Source organism: Rhinichthys klamathensis, unplaced genomic scaffold, assembly GCF_029890125.1.
Source record: "Rhinichthys klamathensis goyatoka isolate OS25496 unplaced genomic scaffold, OSU_Roscu_1.1 h1tg000185l_1, whole genome shotgun sequence".
Taxonomy (NCBI): Eukaryota; Metazoa; Chordata; class Actinopteri; order Cypriniformes; family Leuciscidae; genus Rhinichthys; species Rhinichthys klamathensis.
In genome coordinates, this window is record NW_026606713.1 from 1,274,179 (window position 1) to 1,291,190 (window position 17,012).

The following is a 17,012-nucleotide window of genomic DNA, read 5'->3' on the forward strand; positions in this document are numbered from 1 at the left end:
GCATCGGCTCGACCGTGTTCAGGGCGGTGCTGAAGGCGCCGGCGCAGTTTTGGCACTCTGCCAGCTAGATGCATGAGTGTTCCAACCAGGTCCGGTACCCGACCTGGGTGAGGCGGGGCGCTAGTTCTTTGTTGTTTTCACTTGCTACGGCATGAGTAACATTTTTCTGTCAACTCTGCATATATCCTTTGTGATCGACATTGCACGTTTGTCGATGGAGCGGGCTCAGACCATACTAATGTTCTGAACACGTTTGTGCAGGACAAAGCTGTCCGTGTGAGGACATTTCAGAGGTTACAGGGACTGATGGCTGCTGTATACAAATTTTAATGGACAGTAAAACAAAGGCAGAACACCATACAATCTGATATTATTTGATAGAACACCGGCACAGTAACTTCATATTGATGAGGCACGGCTAAACCAAGGCAGAGTACCGTAACTCAATTTAAGCGTTCTAAAACAAAGCCAAAGAGCGGTAACTGGTGTTACGGTGTTTTGCCTTGGTTTCTCATTGGCTTTTTGAAGTTACTGTTAAGACAACCTAGCCTGGATGCCAGCCGAATTTAGCCCCGCCCACAACATTTGAGGTCGGGAAGTTCGGTCTGGACTTGATCCGTTGTGAAGCAAGTATGCCCGAACCAAAGCTGTTCGGACCAATCAAATTGTCAGGGCGGGCTTTATACGATGATTGACAGATGATCAACAGTAATGTAATCATCCATGTCACCAAAGAGCGCTTGGGTTGAATTCGTTTACAACAAAGAATGGCTGCCGCTGGAGAATTTAGATGTGTATATTTATTCAGCCATCGCGTCTGTTACAGAAGATGTAGACAGCGCATTCATTTTAAAAGAGGAACAGAGAGCCGCGATCAAGGTATTTGTCGATCGGAAAGAATCACTAACCTACGACCAGATATTGTTTTGTGGTCTGGATATGCACGCATTGTTCAACTGATAGAGTTAACAGTGCCATGGGAGGATGCGGTAGATGAGGCATATGAGAGGAAGAAACTGCGGTATGCTCATCTGGCCACTGAAGCAGAACAGCGAGGATGGAGAGTCCAGGTTTATCCAGTGGAAGTGGGATGTCGAGGTTTTGTGGCACACTCTACAACCCGGTTCCTCAGAGACGTCGGATTCAGTGGCCAAGAGTTGCGTCGCAAAGTAAAGAACTTATCTGAACCAGCAGAAAGGAGCAGCAACTGGCTGTGGTTGAGACGGAAAGATTCTAGCTGGCTGTGTACAGGCCGCCACGCTACGGTTTCGTAGAATTCTTGAAAAACTCGAAGAGTCTGTTGGTTTATTTGTATAGGTTGTATAGTATTTACAGTCATTACGTTCCTGTGTATATTGCGTGAATGACGGGTGGTTGGGCAGATATTGTGTTTTTGCGGTAGGTGGTATGCCATACGGAACCGTTGCCTCTGAAACTGCATATTAACGCACCAGTGGGGCTCGACAGCCTTAGTCAAACGGGTTGGCGCGTATGGTTGGGTTGTGAGATTGTGGTTAGGTCTCAGCAGCAGGAGGGATGTAGAGGTCAGTAAGCTGGGCTGAGTTGAGTGGGGGACGGAGGGGGGTGACACTGGGACGCCAGAGTCACTGTCAAGCCCTCTTGAGGTGTCGTGGGCTAGTCGACGAAACACTGAGGACGGAAGGTGCCCACTTGAAGACCCTAGAGATGTCCCCTACTCGGCTCAATCCAGATGGTTGTCGTGCTGGTCCACTAGGGAGACCACACTGTAGTTGCAGCCGTCGTGTGTGCTGACGCGCCAAGTACACTGCAGTCATTAACGCCGGACAGAAGGGGAGTCACATCACCATATGGAAAGAAGCGTAAATGGATGGAGAAGCATAGTTTACTGTAAAGCTACGTCTTAGTGTTGCTTATCTTGGCGAAAGCCGAGTACAAATCAGCATGAAGTTTTAACATCTACTCTCGTGTAATGGAAATCAGTCAACTTATTTTTTTTAAATAAAAACAAACTGTTTTTTTTTAAACAAGTTTGTTCATAAACTTCAATTATATGGAAACTGATTGCCTTAAATTTCACAAGCATGTTTTACTCAAAGTTGTAAGTATTTGAATTAAGAAGTGATATAAGAAAAAATAGGTATAAAATATCTAATAAACATCACTGCAATACAGTAATTTCTGTTCAAAGGAACATGGAGCATATTATCAATGTTTCTTGGTCTTCTCTTGGACTGAAGCACATGCTCTACTCTTCAGCACAAGGCTGACCCACAAAACTCAACAGAACATTAAACACGAATAGATCTTTTAAGATCTCAGCAGAAGTAGATTAAACAACCCAGCAAACAGCATTACTAGCATCATTTATTAGACACCAGTTTGACTTTCTGTTATATTTATACAGAAGTTCTTATTGAGAGGTAACAAAAGTTTAAATATCATTGTTTATTGAAAATGTTTAGTTTGAAAAGTGTTTGCTTTAGTTAGAATTTTGACCCTTGAATTTTTAAACTGTTTTTCTCTGGCTGTGTGTTTATAAATTACATTTATTATGGCAAGAGAAAATGTGATCGGTCGATGTTGGATTCTTATTACAGTTTTTCTCGATTGCTTAAACACATTTCTTGAAACTATGCCTCGTATTCTCAAAACAGTAAACACAAATCCATAACGTCTCACCCAATTCCCCAAACATCCTATTTTCAGGTCAAAATGAAGCTCTACACTCAAAACCATTCACTCTTGCTGAAAAACCAAACTTTGCCCTCAGACAGGACACACAAGCCCTCAAAAATACACACACAACAACATAGTCTTACAGACTGGTGCTATAAATTCAAAACAACATTTCCAAAACTGGTAAGTCATGTTGCTTGTGGTCCCCCCATTGTCTCTTCTTCAGTGATAGAAATTTGTTTGCCACCACACCTTCCTGAAGGTTCTGATTATGGAGGCGACGGTGAAGTGACTCAAATTTGGCTGTACTCGTTGCCCAGCCTCCCTCATAGTCATACCAAGGACAAGTACTAAAGTGGCTTGAATTTCATCCGAGACTGCTTGTCTTCTTGCCCTTCCTCCTCCTCCTCCTCTTCCTCCCCTCCCTCCTCCTCTTCCTCCGCTCCCTCCTCCTCTTCCTCCTCCTCCTCTTCCTCCTCCTCCTCTTCCTCTCCCTCCTCGACCTATTGCTTAATTTCTCTGTGGATCCATTGTTCCAAAACTCAGTACTGATTTTTATCTTTTATAAAATATTGTATAACCTTTTATCTATCTATTGAGTCAAAATTGTCTATCTACTGTTGTTTAACTGTTGTTTACTAATTGTTTATCTATCTACACTAAGAGTCAAAATTGAACACACATCAGTCAGATCCTTATCTGACTGATATGTGTTCAATTTTGACTCTTAGTGTTTTCACCATAGACAGTATAAGAACTGGACAGAGCCATCTCATTGGAACTCAGTTGAGACAGTTGAAGCCCATTTTTAGCGATTTTTGAGCACTTCCGTTCCTGACACGCAGACTCAACCCGACTCAAACTAAGCTTGATGACGTGAGCAACCTGTCTGACAGACGTTAATCTTCTAGTAGCTGTGCGTGAAAATTGCCAACGTTAATCTTGCAGAGACGGGGAACTTGAGCAAAGAGTTCTTTGGCGTGAGTGAGCAGGAGTAAGTATTCCGTTGCTTTTATGGACTCATTATCTATGGGCTTCTCCCTTGACGGGACGTCCCCCCGACTGCCTGCGAGCTTCTCCTCCTGTCTGTACGGTAATTTCTGTACTGCGCGACAGAGAGTCGAGTGGTTATGACGCAATCGTTAGCCTATTTTTACTAAATCTGTTTCTACGGGGCCATAATGTAACATAGAAGGTAATGGAGGTCTGTATACATTGTCGTGTTTCTTTAGAAATAAATAATGGACAAATGGAGCCTTTAAACGCCTCAGATGTAAAGTTATTCGCTGTCAAAGTGACGCCAAAATGAATGGGAGTCAATGGAAATGCTAACGCAAGTGAAGTTCTGCTACAACATGGCGGCACCCTGCCGGCTTCAACTTCCGGTCGATGTATTACCCCCTTGGTTTTCACCTGGGTAATTGTGTGCTAACTGAGCTAAAGCTGTGCTGACTCGAGTGAACAATATTGAATGCTAGTGCTTTCTAAATGACCACGTGGTGTATAGGCAATGAGAAATGAAGGGATTTGTGTGTAGAGTTTTGCTGTAACAGTTCAACAAATCTGACTAATGTGTCAAAACAGGGGAATAGTGTTCATAGTTCAGTGAAATGGGTGTGCTTTTTGATAAATGGCATTATAGTTTTGAAATTTTAGTTCAAAAGCCTGGTTATAGTGTTTAAACAATTGAGAAAAACTGTAATTGCGACATCATCATCATCAGCAGCACTATCATTAAGTATCCTTTTTCAAAGATCTCCTCCCAAGGTTTATCACTGCTCAAAAATGTTTTGTGTTTAAACGTGTTTAAATATTGCATTACCTGCACCATGATAGTATAGCAATAGATCCAGCACCGTTGTGATAATCAGATTTTTTAAAAACATATTGTGTATATTAATTGTGTTTGCATTTCTTGTTTATTAGAATATTATTATATTCTATGGAGCTATAGATTTCAATGACACGATGGAGGCACTTACAACTTAAACTTTACTTTTCCGATTTCAAGGTATACGCAACCACACAGCGCCACCTAAAGCATTAGAAACTGGGTTGTCCTGCAATTGTTGTCTTATGCATAACATTTCCTCCTAACTTAAATCAAAGGTGGTCGTTCACAACAAAGGGGTATTTCCTTTCTTGAATTCAACTTTAACTACAGTTTAGCGAGCATATCTTATTCAAACTATTACGCAAGAAATTCTCCATCATTCCTTCCATTTTTCCCCTTTCCTGTAGTCACGAACAAGGACGGAGCACGAAATTCTTGGTGTCGAAACTACTGAGCATTCTGGGACTGACTCACTGTGTTTTGGCGAGACTAGGTTTTAGAAGATCCAGCTGGGTTCGTAGTTTGCACTCAAGGAAAAGCATTGCAGGTGACTCCTTTGTAGTAGCATGTGGAGTGTTCCTGTATGTTAACAGGAATCCATCAAGTCTCTTTTGGATTGGAGCTGAACCTCTGGAAGCTTTTAGAGTGTGTTTGAGTGTTTGGACAAAACGTTCAGCTTGCCCATTACTAGAGTCGTGATAGGGCGCAGAGCGGATATGTTGCACCCCATTTGCCTTCAGGAAAAATGAAAACTCCTCAGCACAAAACTGTGGGCCACTGACAATGACATTAGGGACACCTGAGAGTCAGTGGTCAACAATGGACAAATGGTGATGGGATCAGTCTGTGATCAATGACATGCTAATATCATCATTCTTCCCTTCCACAAATGGTACCTGGCAATTGTCTTTGCAGGCTTATCTCCTAGCCCACCTAGTTCCTTGATTGTGGATCTTCTTTTGGAGGTGTGAGTTTTAGAGTCCTGTCCTTTTCATCATGGCAGATGAAAGGGGACTCCTGTTGTGATGAGGGGTGTCTGCTATGGAATGACAAATTTAAGAATCGGTTTAAGATCTGCTGATCCTATATCCTGACATAGCATCACATAAAAAACTAAGGTGAACTACACTGTATTTGGCATTCAAGGTGATGGCATCATGTTTACTGATAGAGTTTCCAGAGAGGGGGGTTTGTCAGTCTTCGATCTTCCTACAGAGTCAAACTATGTGTTAATGTTTACATAATCTTAGTCCTTGTAACCAGATGGTGCTCAAACCGTTTGATAATATTGTCAAAGTCATTGATCCTGTTGATTGAATTCTTTTGAGATAGGTCTGCTGGAGTTTCACAACCAGGCTATCCTTAAAAATATTTTGGTTTGCAGTAACAGCAAAAAAAAAAAAAAAAAAAAAAAAAAGGGTCGGCAGGTAGGTCTATTTTTTTCTTTTCAAGATTCAATGTAAAAAAAAAAGGATAATTTTGGTCATGGTGATTACGTCGGTATGAATTTAAACAAATTTACATATCGTGACGTCACTGCCCAGCCAGCACAGCCATGTGGGGCCCACGTGGGTTTGACGTGGGCTATCTAACTGGGACCCAGCCAGTTTTGCTCCCGGTTTCCATGTAGGCCCCACATGGGTTTGCCCAGATGAACTGAACACTGCTCAGTGTGCACACTACAGGCTGTTAAATGTAACACATATCAGTGTTGGAGTTAATGAGATAATTAAGTGATTGAATAATGATTGAGCATTATTGAAGACACCTAAAGCAGAATCACTGAAGGAGAAAATTGTAAGCCACCGTTATGGCGATCATTGTTTGCTTTAGTTGGGCTCTTGACCCTTATATTATTAACTTTAGATTTTGTTTGGCTGTTGTTTCTGACTTATAACTGGCAGATGAACAGAAAAAAAAGTGATGTAATGGTGTTGGTTATATTATGACAGTCATCATTTGAACTTTATGTTTAGTGATTTATGTTGTTGGTTACAGCATAACTATGATTCTGCATAAATATCCAGAATTTTTGTTATAATATAAAGGAATTCTTTTAAAAGTTGTTTTACAAAAAAAAAAAAAAACTTTCTTTTAGGCACACCCAGACATCAAGATTCAGTCAATGCATCTCAACAATGGTGACGAGCAGAATATTCAATTAGGAAAAGTAAATTACATAGACAATTCAGATCATAATTTATTCATACCGCAATGCATGATGGGAGCCATTAATGAGTTGTGATTGGTGGCAGCCACTGCAACATGCATTATTATTGTCACCAGTGTTGAGATTCACAGGCTGATTATTGATGTCTGTGTTTCTAAATAAATTAATTTGAAAGTGTTTTGATCAGAACAATGTTTATGAAATATTTTTGATTAAAAATAATACTGATAGCCGTATGCTGTGGAATCACAAAGCTGTTGCTAACAAGTTGAACTAGATAATCTCAAGAAGTTTCATTTATCCGATCACAGCATGATTATGCCAAAACATAACCAACACTATCAGATCACATTTTTCTTTGTTTATTTGACTGTTATAAATCAATAACAGCAGACAAACAAAATTAAAAGTGATAGTCTAAGGGTCAAGAGCCCAACTAAAGCAAACACTGATCGACATAACGGTGGCTTACAATTTATGATTTTCTCCTTTAGTGATTCTGCTTGTTAACATCAGGTGTTCATCAATAATGCTCAATCATCACTCAATCACTTAATTATCTCATTAACTCCAACACTGATATGTGTTACATTTAACAGCCTGTAGTGTGCACACTGAGCAGTGTTCAGTTCATCTGGGCAAACCCATGTGGGGCCTACATGGAAACCGGGAGCAAAACTGGCTGGGTCCCAGTTAGATAGCCCACGTCAAACCCATGTGGGCCCCACATGACTGTGCTGGCTGGGTGACTGGGTCTTCAACCCATGTCTTCGGGCGCACCATTGCGAACCTCATTCTGATACAGGTTATAGACCACAAACAATTTGAAATCTTTGTCAAAAAAAACATATTTATTGCATTAATTCCAGCTGCATTCATTTGGAAAAAAAAATAGGCAGAATCAAAAAAAAAAAAAAAAGGAGCCACTAGATTTCAATGAAAGTGGATTTTCAGAGGGAAACAAATAAATTAAAATGACTAATCTCACCAGCGCTGCGCCGACCAATAAAACAGCGCGTTTGGCACCATTCGTTTACATTTGACCCATACTGTTACAAGCCCCCTTTCTGGTCTAGGAGCAGGAAAGGAGGGTAACAAAAAGTTGCAGGGAGAGAGTGAGAGATTTGACCCATAAACATCTGCTATTAACGGAAATCAGTGAGGTCAAATGGCTAGGCGCATTGTAGAAACTATAGGCCTATTAAGTATAGTCAGAGACTATTTATATAGAGACATGCCACTTCATCAATCCTTAATACAACTATATAGGGAAAACCTGTAACGCCAAAGATGGCGGTTGTATGCACATGCCCCGCCCCTCCCGCTGGAAAGCCAATCGTCTGCTTTTAACAGTCAAGCCGGGAAACATTTAACCCTATCGTCTGGTTCCACTGACGCATGCGCACAGTTGAGGTTTGCGACAGCGCAAAATACGTTACTGTTTGAAAAGGCGGCAGATTTGATATGCAGTGTATGTGTGAGTTGTGTAATATCAGACATCAGAAGTCTCCCGCAGATTGGTAGCGGCTCCCTGATGCCCGCAAATTAGTTCAAATCTCCCGGAATCTAGAGCGAGTGAGCAAGAGCTCACACACACTGTGCTTCAAACCGTGTAGCGCGCGCACGACCGAGGGAGAGAACCCTTGCGCATGCGTAGTAAAAGTATAACCTGTGGGGAAAAGGCGTTTTAAACCTTATTTTGGGGCAAAGTCATCAAACTTTTTCAGCGATTTTTATCATATTTTACTGCTGTTTCTATACATGCAGTTTTTATGTCCCGGTGACCAGTGAAACTGCAGTTCTGACTCTCTGCCCATTCATTTAGATAGGAGCCTGGTCTTGTTAGTCCGAAATAGCTGCCCGGAGGCGTTGCCAAGATGGCGGCCGAGTGGCATGACTTGCCTAAAAGGACTTTGGTATAGTCCTGACATATTATGGAATGGTCGATTTTCTTTTGTGCTATTTAGTACATTTCGGTATGGGATGTGCTGTTTTATTGGTCAGCGCGGCGCTGGTGAGATTGGTTCGCGCCGCTCTGACCATTGGCTGGCGCAAGCAAACACTTCTCCCTGCGCTGTCGAGTCTGTCGCGACTCGCGCGGCTCGGTCCATTGAGCCACGCAGATTATAAGTCAGCCCAGCGCGAAACTCTGTAACACACCGCGCCGTTTGTCCCACTTTCGGTGTGTTTGGCTTCCCACACTTATGTGTGTTTGTTTGTCAGAGCCTGCAGTTGCTGTGTGACGCGTGTTCGCGGTGGGCATGTCATGACGAGCTGGACGCGCTCCGAGAAAAGGCCGTTAACATCGATTCCCTATTCTCCTATTTGACCATTAAGAATTTCGAATAATGAGCGACTGAATGTAGGCTCATACAGACGTATTTCACAAGCAGCCGCGCCGCAGCCATCATCACCGAGCGCGAACCATTGACAGTGAATGAAACGAAGCGAACGCACAGGCTATGTGACATGCGTAAACCAATGGTGTAAACATAATCATAATAGATGACGCCACGGGTTTTTATTTAAAAGAAAGAACGTAGCCTACGCAATTTATATTCACAATACTTACTAATGTATATTATTTTATTGTATTTGTATTAGTTGTTTGAAGAGTAAAAAAAAATCGGTCGGTCTTAATGCAAGTTTACAACCGGCAAGTCGTTCGGACTAAAAGGAAAAAAAAAATAATAATTGGGTCGGTCCTAATTTGACAGGGTCGGTCGGGTTACGGCAAACAAGAATATTTTTAAGGATGGCCCCAGGGGTGATTTTCTGTATTGTCTTTAGATTCTTTTGTTTTAGCAGGCACTTCTAAGGCTGTGTGTAAGGTCAACACCTTTAAGGACTGCCCACTGAATGCCTATAAGATACCATGTAAAGTTCCCTTTAATCAGACTTGATGACTGCAGCTACCAACAGCTTGTGTTCTCAATAAAGAATCCTACTCTGTAAATGCATCTATAAATCTGCGAGTGCATCAGTTCAGAAGCTTAGAGAGAAAATGGCTGTAATCGAGTCACTTCTGCAGTTTCTCAGCACAGGTACATTACTGGGCGCGTTGCTGTTGCTTCTGGTTTTGTTTTTGCTTTCCACTGGATCCAGATCTCAGAAAGAGGGGAAAGAGCCACCGGGACCCAAACCTCTGCCGCTGCTGGGGAACCTGCTGACCCTTGACCTCAAGAGACCCTTTGACAACTTTTTTGAAGTGGGAACATGATACATTTAAAATGAATAGTGGTCTAACATTTTAAGATTTGTTTGTAAATGTCTTTCTCTGTGTCCTCCAGCTGTCCAAAACCTATGGAAACGTATTCCAAGTGTTTTTGGGTCCCAGGAAAACTGTGGTCTTAGTTGGGTACAAAACTGTCAAAGAAGCTCTCGTGAACTATGGAGAAGAGTTCGGCGACCGAAAAATTGAACCTGGTTTCACGATCACGCACAATGACCATGGTAGGATTTTCTGTTGTTGCTTTTTCAACTCTAATGAATGTATAGAAATGTAATGTACAGAACAAACTGTAAATTGCTAGACATGTTAAAAAACAAACATGTTGCAAATCCTTTCAGTTCCTCTCCAGGCCAATGTAATTGGGTTTAACTACTTAAGTATAAATGTGTTTTCATTAAATTTGACACTAATATGAGCTCATAATAAACAAGCACAAAACATTTGGGGGTGAACAACTTACTTTAACCATGAAACATCTAAAAATGCCTTTTTGTTGGCTTGGAAATGTGTGCTATATCTTTAAACAAGGAGTATATGTGGTATCCTTGCAATATTTGGTGACAAAATAGTTTTTTTATATATATTTTTAAATAACATATACATTTATAAATATACTGTAAAATCGAATTAGTTAGACTTACTTAAAAAAAACCATGCAAACTGATGTGATAAACTGATAAAAAAACAGGTGAAATAGGAATAGTAGTGTGTACTGACAAATTTACATTTGCTGATGGTTGTGGTTGAGGAGATTCCCACTTCCATGAGTAAAGCAATTTGAGTACCCAGAAAATCGCTATATAAATCGAACATATTATTATTATTATGACTGTTAAAACACGTCATCTGTGAAAAGGGTCTAATATACAATTGTTTTGTTTTACTTTTTATTTTATTTTTTATTTGCTTTAAAAAATCGTTATTGTTACAATTAATAAAAATAAATAACATTTCATTGTTTCCATTGTTTAGTTTGGGATGCAGAATACCAAATAACTGTGATTTCTTGTTGCATCACTGCATCAATATGAAGGGAATTACAATAATATTAATGAAGTTGCAGGGAACTAATCACCATAATGGTGAGTTCAAACAAAAACATTTTAGGAAAATCAACATCAATTTATGGAGTTAGCTTATGTGATATTCTCTCAAATTTTTCACTATATTGACAATTCAATATTCAAGATGACTTTGGGAAATGAGTGAGATAACTGCAGAAGTGAGAAAATAAGTCAAAAATCTATTAAAATTTGCCCGCCTCAAAACTATTTTTGCTTGACAAAGTGTCACTCAAACCAATACATTAATCTTAACTTGGGTTTTCTGAGTTAAAAAGTCATAGTATGTGAATAGTACAGATTACTAGATGTTTTACAATTAAGACATTAAGTAAAGTTAACTAAAAAGTGTTTGTTAGAACAACTGTTGGATTTTACAGTGTAGTCAGTGGTGAATTGACTTGTCGCTTATTAACCTGACATACAGTGTAAGCTTGCTTATATGCATTATATAAATCCCAAAAATAAGGTTAATGTATGTTTAACTCACAAAGTAATCATTTTCTGCTTGTGTTGTTGCTGAGACTCACGGTCAGATGTTCTGTGTTGATCAGGAGTCCTCTTTTCCAATGGAGAGAACTGGAGAGAGATGCGACGCTTCGCTCTCAGCAACCTGCGGGACTTCGGGATGGGCAAGAGAGGAAGTGAAGAGAAAATCATAGAGGAAATTCAGTATCTGAAAGGAGAGTTTGATAAGTTTGAAGGTACAAGCTGAAAAACATTTATGGACATCTGCAATCATGGATCCGTTGAGAGACATTTGTTTTCTCTTCACAGGGAAACCCTTCGAGACAACACAGCCTGTGAACTACGCTGTGGCAAACATCATCTCATCTATTGTGTACGGCAGCAGATTTGAATACACAGACCCTCAATTCACAGAAATGGTCGACAGGGCAACTGAAAGTGTTTGGATTTTGGGATCGGCTTCTATGATGGTATGGAAATATGTTTTACTGTATTTTTGGTGACTTATTTTTTTTTTTTTATCATTAAAGGGAAAACATTATTTTTTCGGTGTATTTTACAGTATTTTACAATGGTATTTTACAATGGTACAGTATTTTACAATGGTACAATATTTTACAATGGTAACATGCTTCATGCCGCAATGCATGCTGGGAGCCACAATAATATAAAACGTATGGCTCCCAGCATGCATTGCGGCTTGAAGCATGTTACCATTGTTGAGATTCATATGCTGATTCTTGATGTCTGTGCCTTGGAAAAAAAAATCCCCATAATGTATTTTAAAAGCCAAAAATCAGAATGTCCGATCTGTAGCAAGAGAGTATTGTTAGTGAATATAATGTATTAACATCATATAACCACTTTTGGACAGTGATGAGATAAGTGCATTATTCTATTTTTTGTTGTTGAAAACTATATCACCTGATCATAATTGTTTTTGGCAGTCTTTGTAACAAACTACATGTTATGATAAAGCCTGTTACAAAAACCACAAACTCAGAATAAAAGCCAAGAGTAAAATCTGACCAACTAAAGGAAACACTCGTCGCCATAATGGTGATCAAACATTTTAAATAAATCATCAACATCTAAACTTCTGTTAATTCTCAATAAGACCGGTTAGTAATAAGTGAAGCTGGTAATGCTGTTTGTGAAGTTGTTTAATCCTCCTCTGCTGAGAACTAGAGATATTTAATGTCTTTTGTCTACATTTGATTTCATCTAAGGCTGTGGCTAGAAGTCAGTTGTAGTTCTTGTGTTTATATTTTTTCTGTTCTTGTTGTTTCTCTTTCCTTCAGTGATTCTGCTTGTTGACAGCAGGTGTTCATCATTAATGCCCAATCATCACTTAATTAATCACTTAAGTATCTCATTAACTTTAACTCTGATTCAGAGTTATTTTAACTCTCTGTAGAAAGGGACCAAATGTTCTCTGAGCAGAGTTAATTTAACTCTGGGGATTTTGCTGTGTACAATCCTTTGGACAGGACCCAAATTTACGCTTTTTAAGTAAATTAAACTTGAAGTAATTAAGTAAAAATAACAAGAACAATAAACCTTTGTTATAAATACTTAAATACACAATTACACTCAAGTTCTCTAAGTAAACTCATTAAGTAAAGAATGTTGAGTATTGGTAACTCAATTTTACATTACGTATAATATATTGTATAGACTCATTACATGCAAAGTGAGATATCTCAAGCCTTTATTTGTTATAATGTTGATGATTATGCACTGTAAAACCCAACAAGTTAAGCTAACTTATTTCATTTGAGGAAACTGATTACCTCAATTAATTTAAGTTTATAAAAAACAATAGTTATGAGTACTCTGAACTTATTTTATTCAAGTTCACTAAAACAATAATATTTCTTAAAACACAATTAAACTTTACACTGCATTTAATACTGTATATAGGTGAAACTTAAAGGTTCTCTAAGCGATCCTGGGTGACGTCACTTCTTGTTGACGTTCGAACTATTGTCAAACAAAACGGAGGCTAGCTAGACCCTCCCTTCTCCTCATCCGCACACTAACCCCCCAAACCACACCCCCAAACCCTTCTTGTCGGTCATTGGCTGGAACAGTTTGTTATGTTTTGGGGAGCGGGTCGCTGCAGTTTGTTTTTGGTGCTGTTTGTGAAGCATGGGCTGTCTACAGAGATCGCGTTTCTTTACAGTGTGTTCAGGGGACAGGCAGCCAGCGGATAGTGAGGAGATGTTTGCTGTATGTGACAAAAAATGTTTTGGCCTAAAAAACACATGACATCGCTTAGAGCACCTTTAACTTTATTGAGTAAAAACAGTGAAATGACAAACTTTAAATGAAATGCAGTTACTGCTAGCTCACAATATCACACACAAAGTCAAATCCAATGAGTTAAGCTAACTCATTTCATTTGAGGAAACCGATTACCTTAATTCATTTAAGTTTATAAAAAACAATAGTTATGAGTACTCTGAAATTATTTCAGTTGAGTTCACTAAAAGTAGATATTGCAGTCAAGAAATTAAGTGATTAATTAAGTGATTGTTGAGCATTAGTGACAAACACCTGCTGTTAACATCACTGAAGGACAGAGAAACACAAGAATTACAACTGACTTCCAACCACAACATTAGATGAAATCAACTGAAGATAAAATGTTTAAATCTCTCAAGATCTCAGCAGAGGAGGATTGAACAACTCCACAAACAGCATTACCAGCTTCACTTATTACTAACCAGTGTGACTTTTATCATGCGTCTACAGAAGTTGTTATTGTGAATGAACAGAGGTTTAGATGAAGAGGATTTATTGAGTTTCATTTAAAGACACCATGATAGTGGTCAGTGTTTGCTTTAGTTGGGCTCTTGACCCTCAACTTTATAACACCAGTTTTTCCTTTGGCTGCTGTAACTGAGTGTTAATATAACACATTTGTTATGGCACAAAAGCCAAAAGAAAATTTTGTTTTGATGATGATTTATGGAATGATGAATCATCATTTGGTGTCTTGATTTTCTGATCTTTTCTAGAGAATGATCTCTGATTAAACAGGTGTTATATAACTTGTATTATTCATTATAAAAGAACTGTGATGCTGCTGTAAGGCCCATTGTTGTTACAATCAGATTTGAAAAACATCTATGGTATCATGCTGACTTACACAGACATCAAGAATCAGCATATGAATCTCAACAATGGTGACCATTAAAAAACGATTCATGCTGCAATGCATGCTGGGCGCCATGGATAAGGTTTGTATTATGGTAGTACCCAGCATGCATTGCAGTATGAATCGTATTTAATGGTCACCATTGTTGAGAATTATATGCTGATTCTTGATATCTGTGGTAGTTTTAGTAAAGAGTTACATTTTCTATAAAATCCTTCATACTATCTGATAGTCAAAACATCGCTAGTTATTATGATGTAGAATCTTAGTTTCAAATAAAACCAATAATATTTCCCCTTTTTTGTCAGAGACTAGACTCTGAATGAGGTCAGTGAATCAATTCATTAAGTGATGATTGTCATCATTAAACCTTGACCATCATCACCCGAACATACTTTTCCTTGGAATTTTGTGCCATATCAAATGTTTCATAAACATTCAATTACAGCAGCCATTGAAAAACTTGTACTCAAACGTCAAGGGTCAAGACCCCAACTAAAGCAAACGCTGATCTCCATCATGGTGACCTTAAACCTTGTATTTCTCTTTCCTTCAGTGATTCTGCTTGTTAACAGCAGGTGTTCATCACTAATGATCAATCATCACTTAATTGATGATTCATTAACTTAACTATGCAATTATTATTCAATTATCATTCTGGGATATAATGTTCTATAACTCATTCAGTTTGAGTTCTGTTTCAGTCATTCAACCCACTTCAAGTTTCGGTATTATTTGAGTGCAGTGAACTCAATTTAATTGAGTAAATAGCACTGTTAGGTTTTACAGTGTGCTTACAGCTAATGAAAACCCCAAATTCAAAATGAGAATATTGTGAAAACGTTTTCATAGCTGTAAGCCATAATCATCTAAATTATAACAAATAAAGACTTTAAACATCTCACTTTGCATGTAATGAGTCTATATAATACAGTATATTAGTTTCACCTTTTAAGTTGAATTACTGAAATTAACTTTTGCAAGATATTCAAATTTTCAAACCCGTTGATCCTGCTGTTTGAATTCTTTTGAGATAGGTCTGGTGGAGTTTCACAGCCAGGGGGGATTTTCTGTATTGTCTTTAGATGCTTTTGTTTCAGCAGGCACTTCTAAGGCTGTGTGTAAGGTCAACACCTTTAAGGACTGCCCACTGAATGCCTATAAGATACTATGTAAAGTTCCCGAATCAGACTTGATGACTGCAGCTACCAACAGCTTGTGTTCTCAATAAAGAATCCTGCTCTGTAAATGCATCTATAAATCTGTGAGTGCATCAGTTCAGAAGCTTAGAGAGAAAATGGCTGTAATCGAGTCACTTCTGCAGTTTCTCAGCACAGGTACATAACTGGGCACTTAGCTGTTGCTTCTGGTTTTGTATTTGCTTTCCTCTGGATCCAGATCTCAGAAAGAGGGGAAAAAGCCACTGGGACCTTAGACATCTGCGTCTTTTCAGTATGCTGTGGTTTCAGCTGTCTGCCCTATTATTGTGCTTGTGAACTTGGCTCGTCCCACGGATTTAGGCCGGACGCTGTGATTATCTATATAACCTGCTTGTAACAGCTGGTTTGATGTTGTATGCACCAATACACTTGTTGCTTCATTATTAGCACTACCCATGTGGCATAAATCCGCGTGTTCAGGGCGGTGCTGAATGCGCCGGCGCAGTTTTGGCACTCTGCAGCTAGATGCATGAGTGTTCCAACCAGGTCCGGTACCCGACCTGGGTGACGCGGGGCGCTAGTTCTTTGTTGTTTTCACCTGCTACGGCATGAGTAACATTTTTCTGTCAACTCTGCATATATCCTTTGTGATCGATATCGCACGTTTGTCGATGGATCGGGTTCAGACCAATAGCGGGTTCAAAGGCAGAATACTGTACAATCTGATATTATTTGATAGAACACTGGCACAGTAACTTCATATTGACCCACGGCTAAACGAAGGCAGAGTACCGTAACTCAATTTGAGCGTTCTAAAACAAAGCCAAAGAGCGGTAACTGGTGTTACGGTGTTCTGCCTTGGTTTTTTCATGGGCTTTTGGAAGTTACTGTTAAGTATTATTTCCAAGTATTATTTAAGTTTCCATTATTTTCTCGAAAAAACAACGACATTGACTCAAGATACTTGTCCACATGATAAAGCCTTTGCTGCCGTGCATCCTACCCATCCAGGATACAGAATGCTTGTCCCTTTCCTGGCTGGGAAGAGGTACAGGGCTATTAAGTCCAGGACAAACAGGTTAAAGCACATATTATTTTCCAAAGCTGTAGTTGCCCTTTGACATTCCATTAGACATTTATCGCAACACTCTCTAACAGCAGAAAAGGCTACATTGAATTTTTTTTAATATTTACTTTATATTCATAAATTATTGCATCACGCTTTTTAAGTAAATTAAACTTGAAGTAATTAAGTCATAATAACAA

The 17,012-nt window shown here is 39.2% G+C and overlaps 1 protein-coding gene across 1 annotated transcript; it reads left to right on the forward strand.

Moving 5' to 3' along the window:
• The first annotated feature begins 9,508 nt into the window (after positions 1–9,508).
• LOC130095119 (cytochrome P450 2K1-like) lies at positions 9,509–14,464 on the forward strand. The gene is made up of 5 exons (XM_056261773.1): positions 9,509–9,870; positions 9,953–10,115; positions 11,510–11,659; positions 11,733–11,893; positions 14,447–14,464. Exons 1-5 carry the CDS (start codon positions 9,667–9,669, stop codon positions 14,462–14,464), a joined length of 696 nt encoding a protein of 231 aa, XP_056117748.1. The 5' UTR covers positions 9,509–9,666.
• Positions 14,465–17,012: the final 2,548 nt, after the last annotated feature.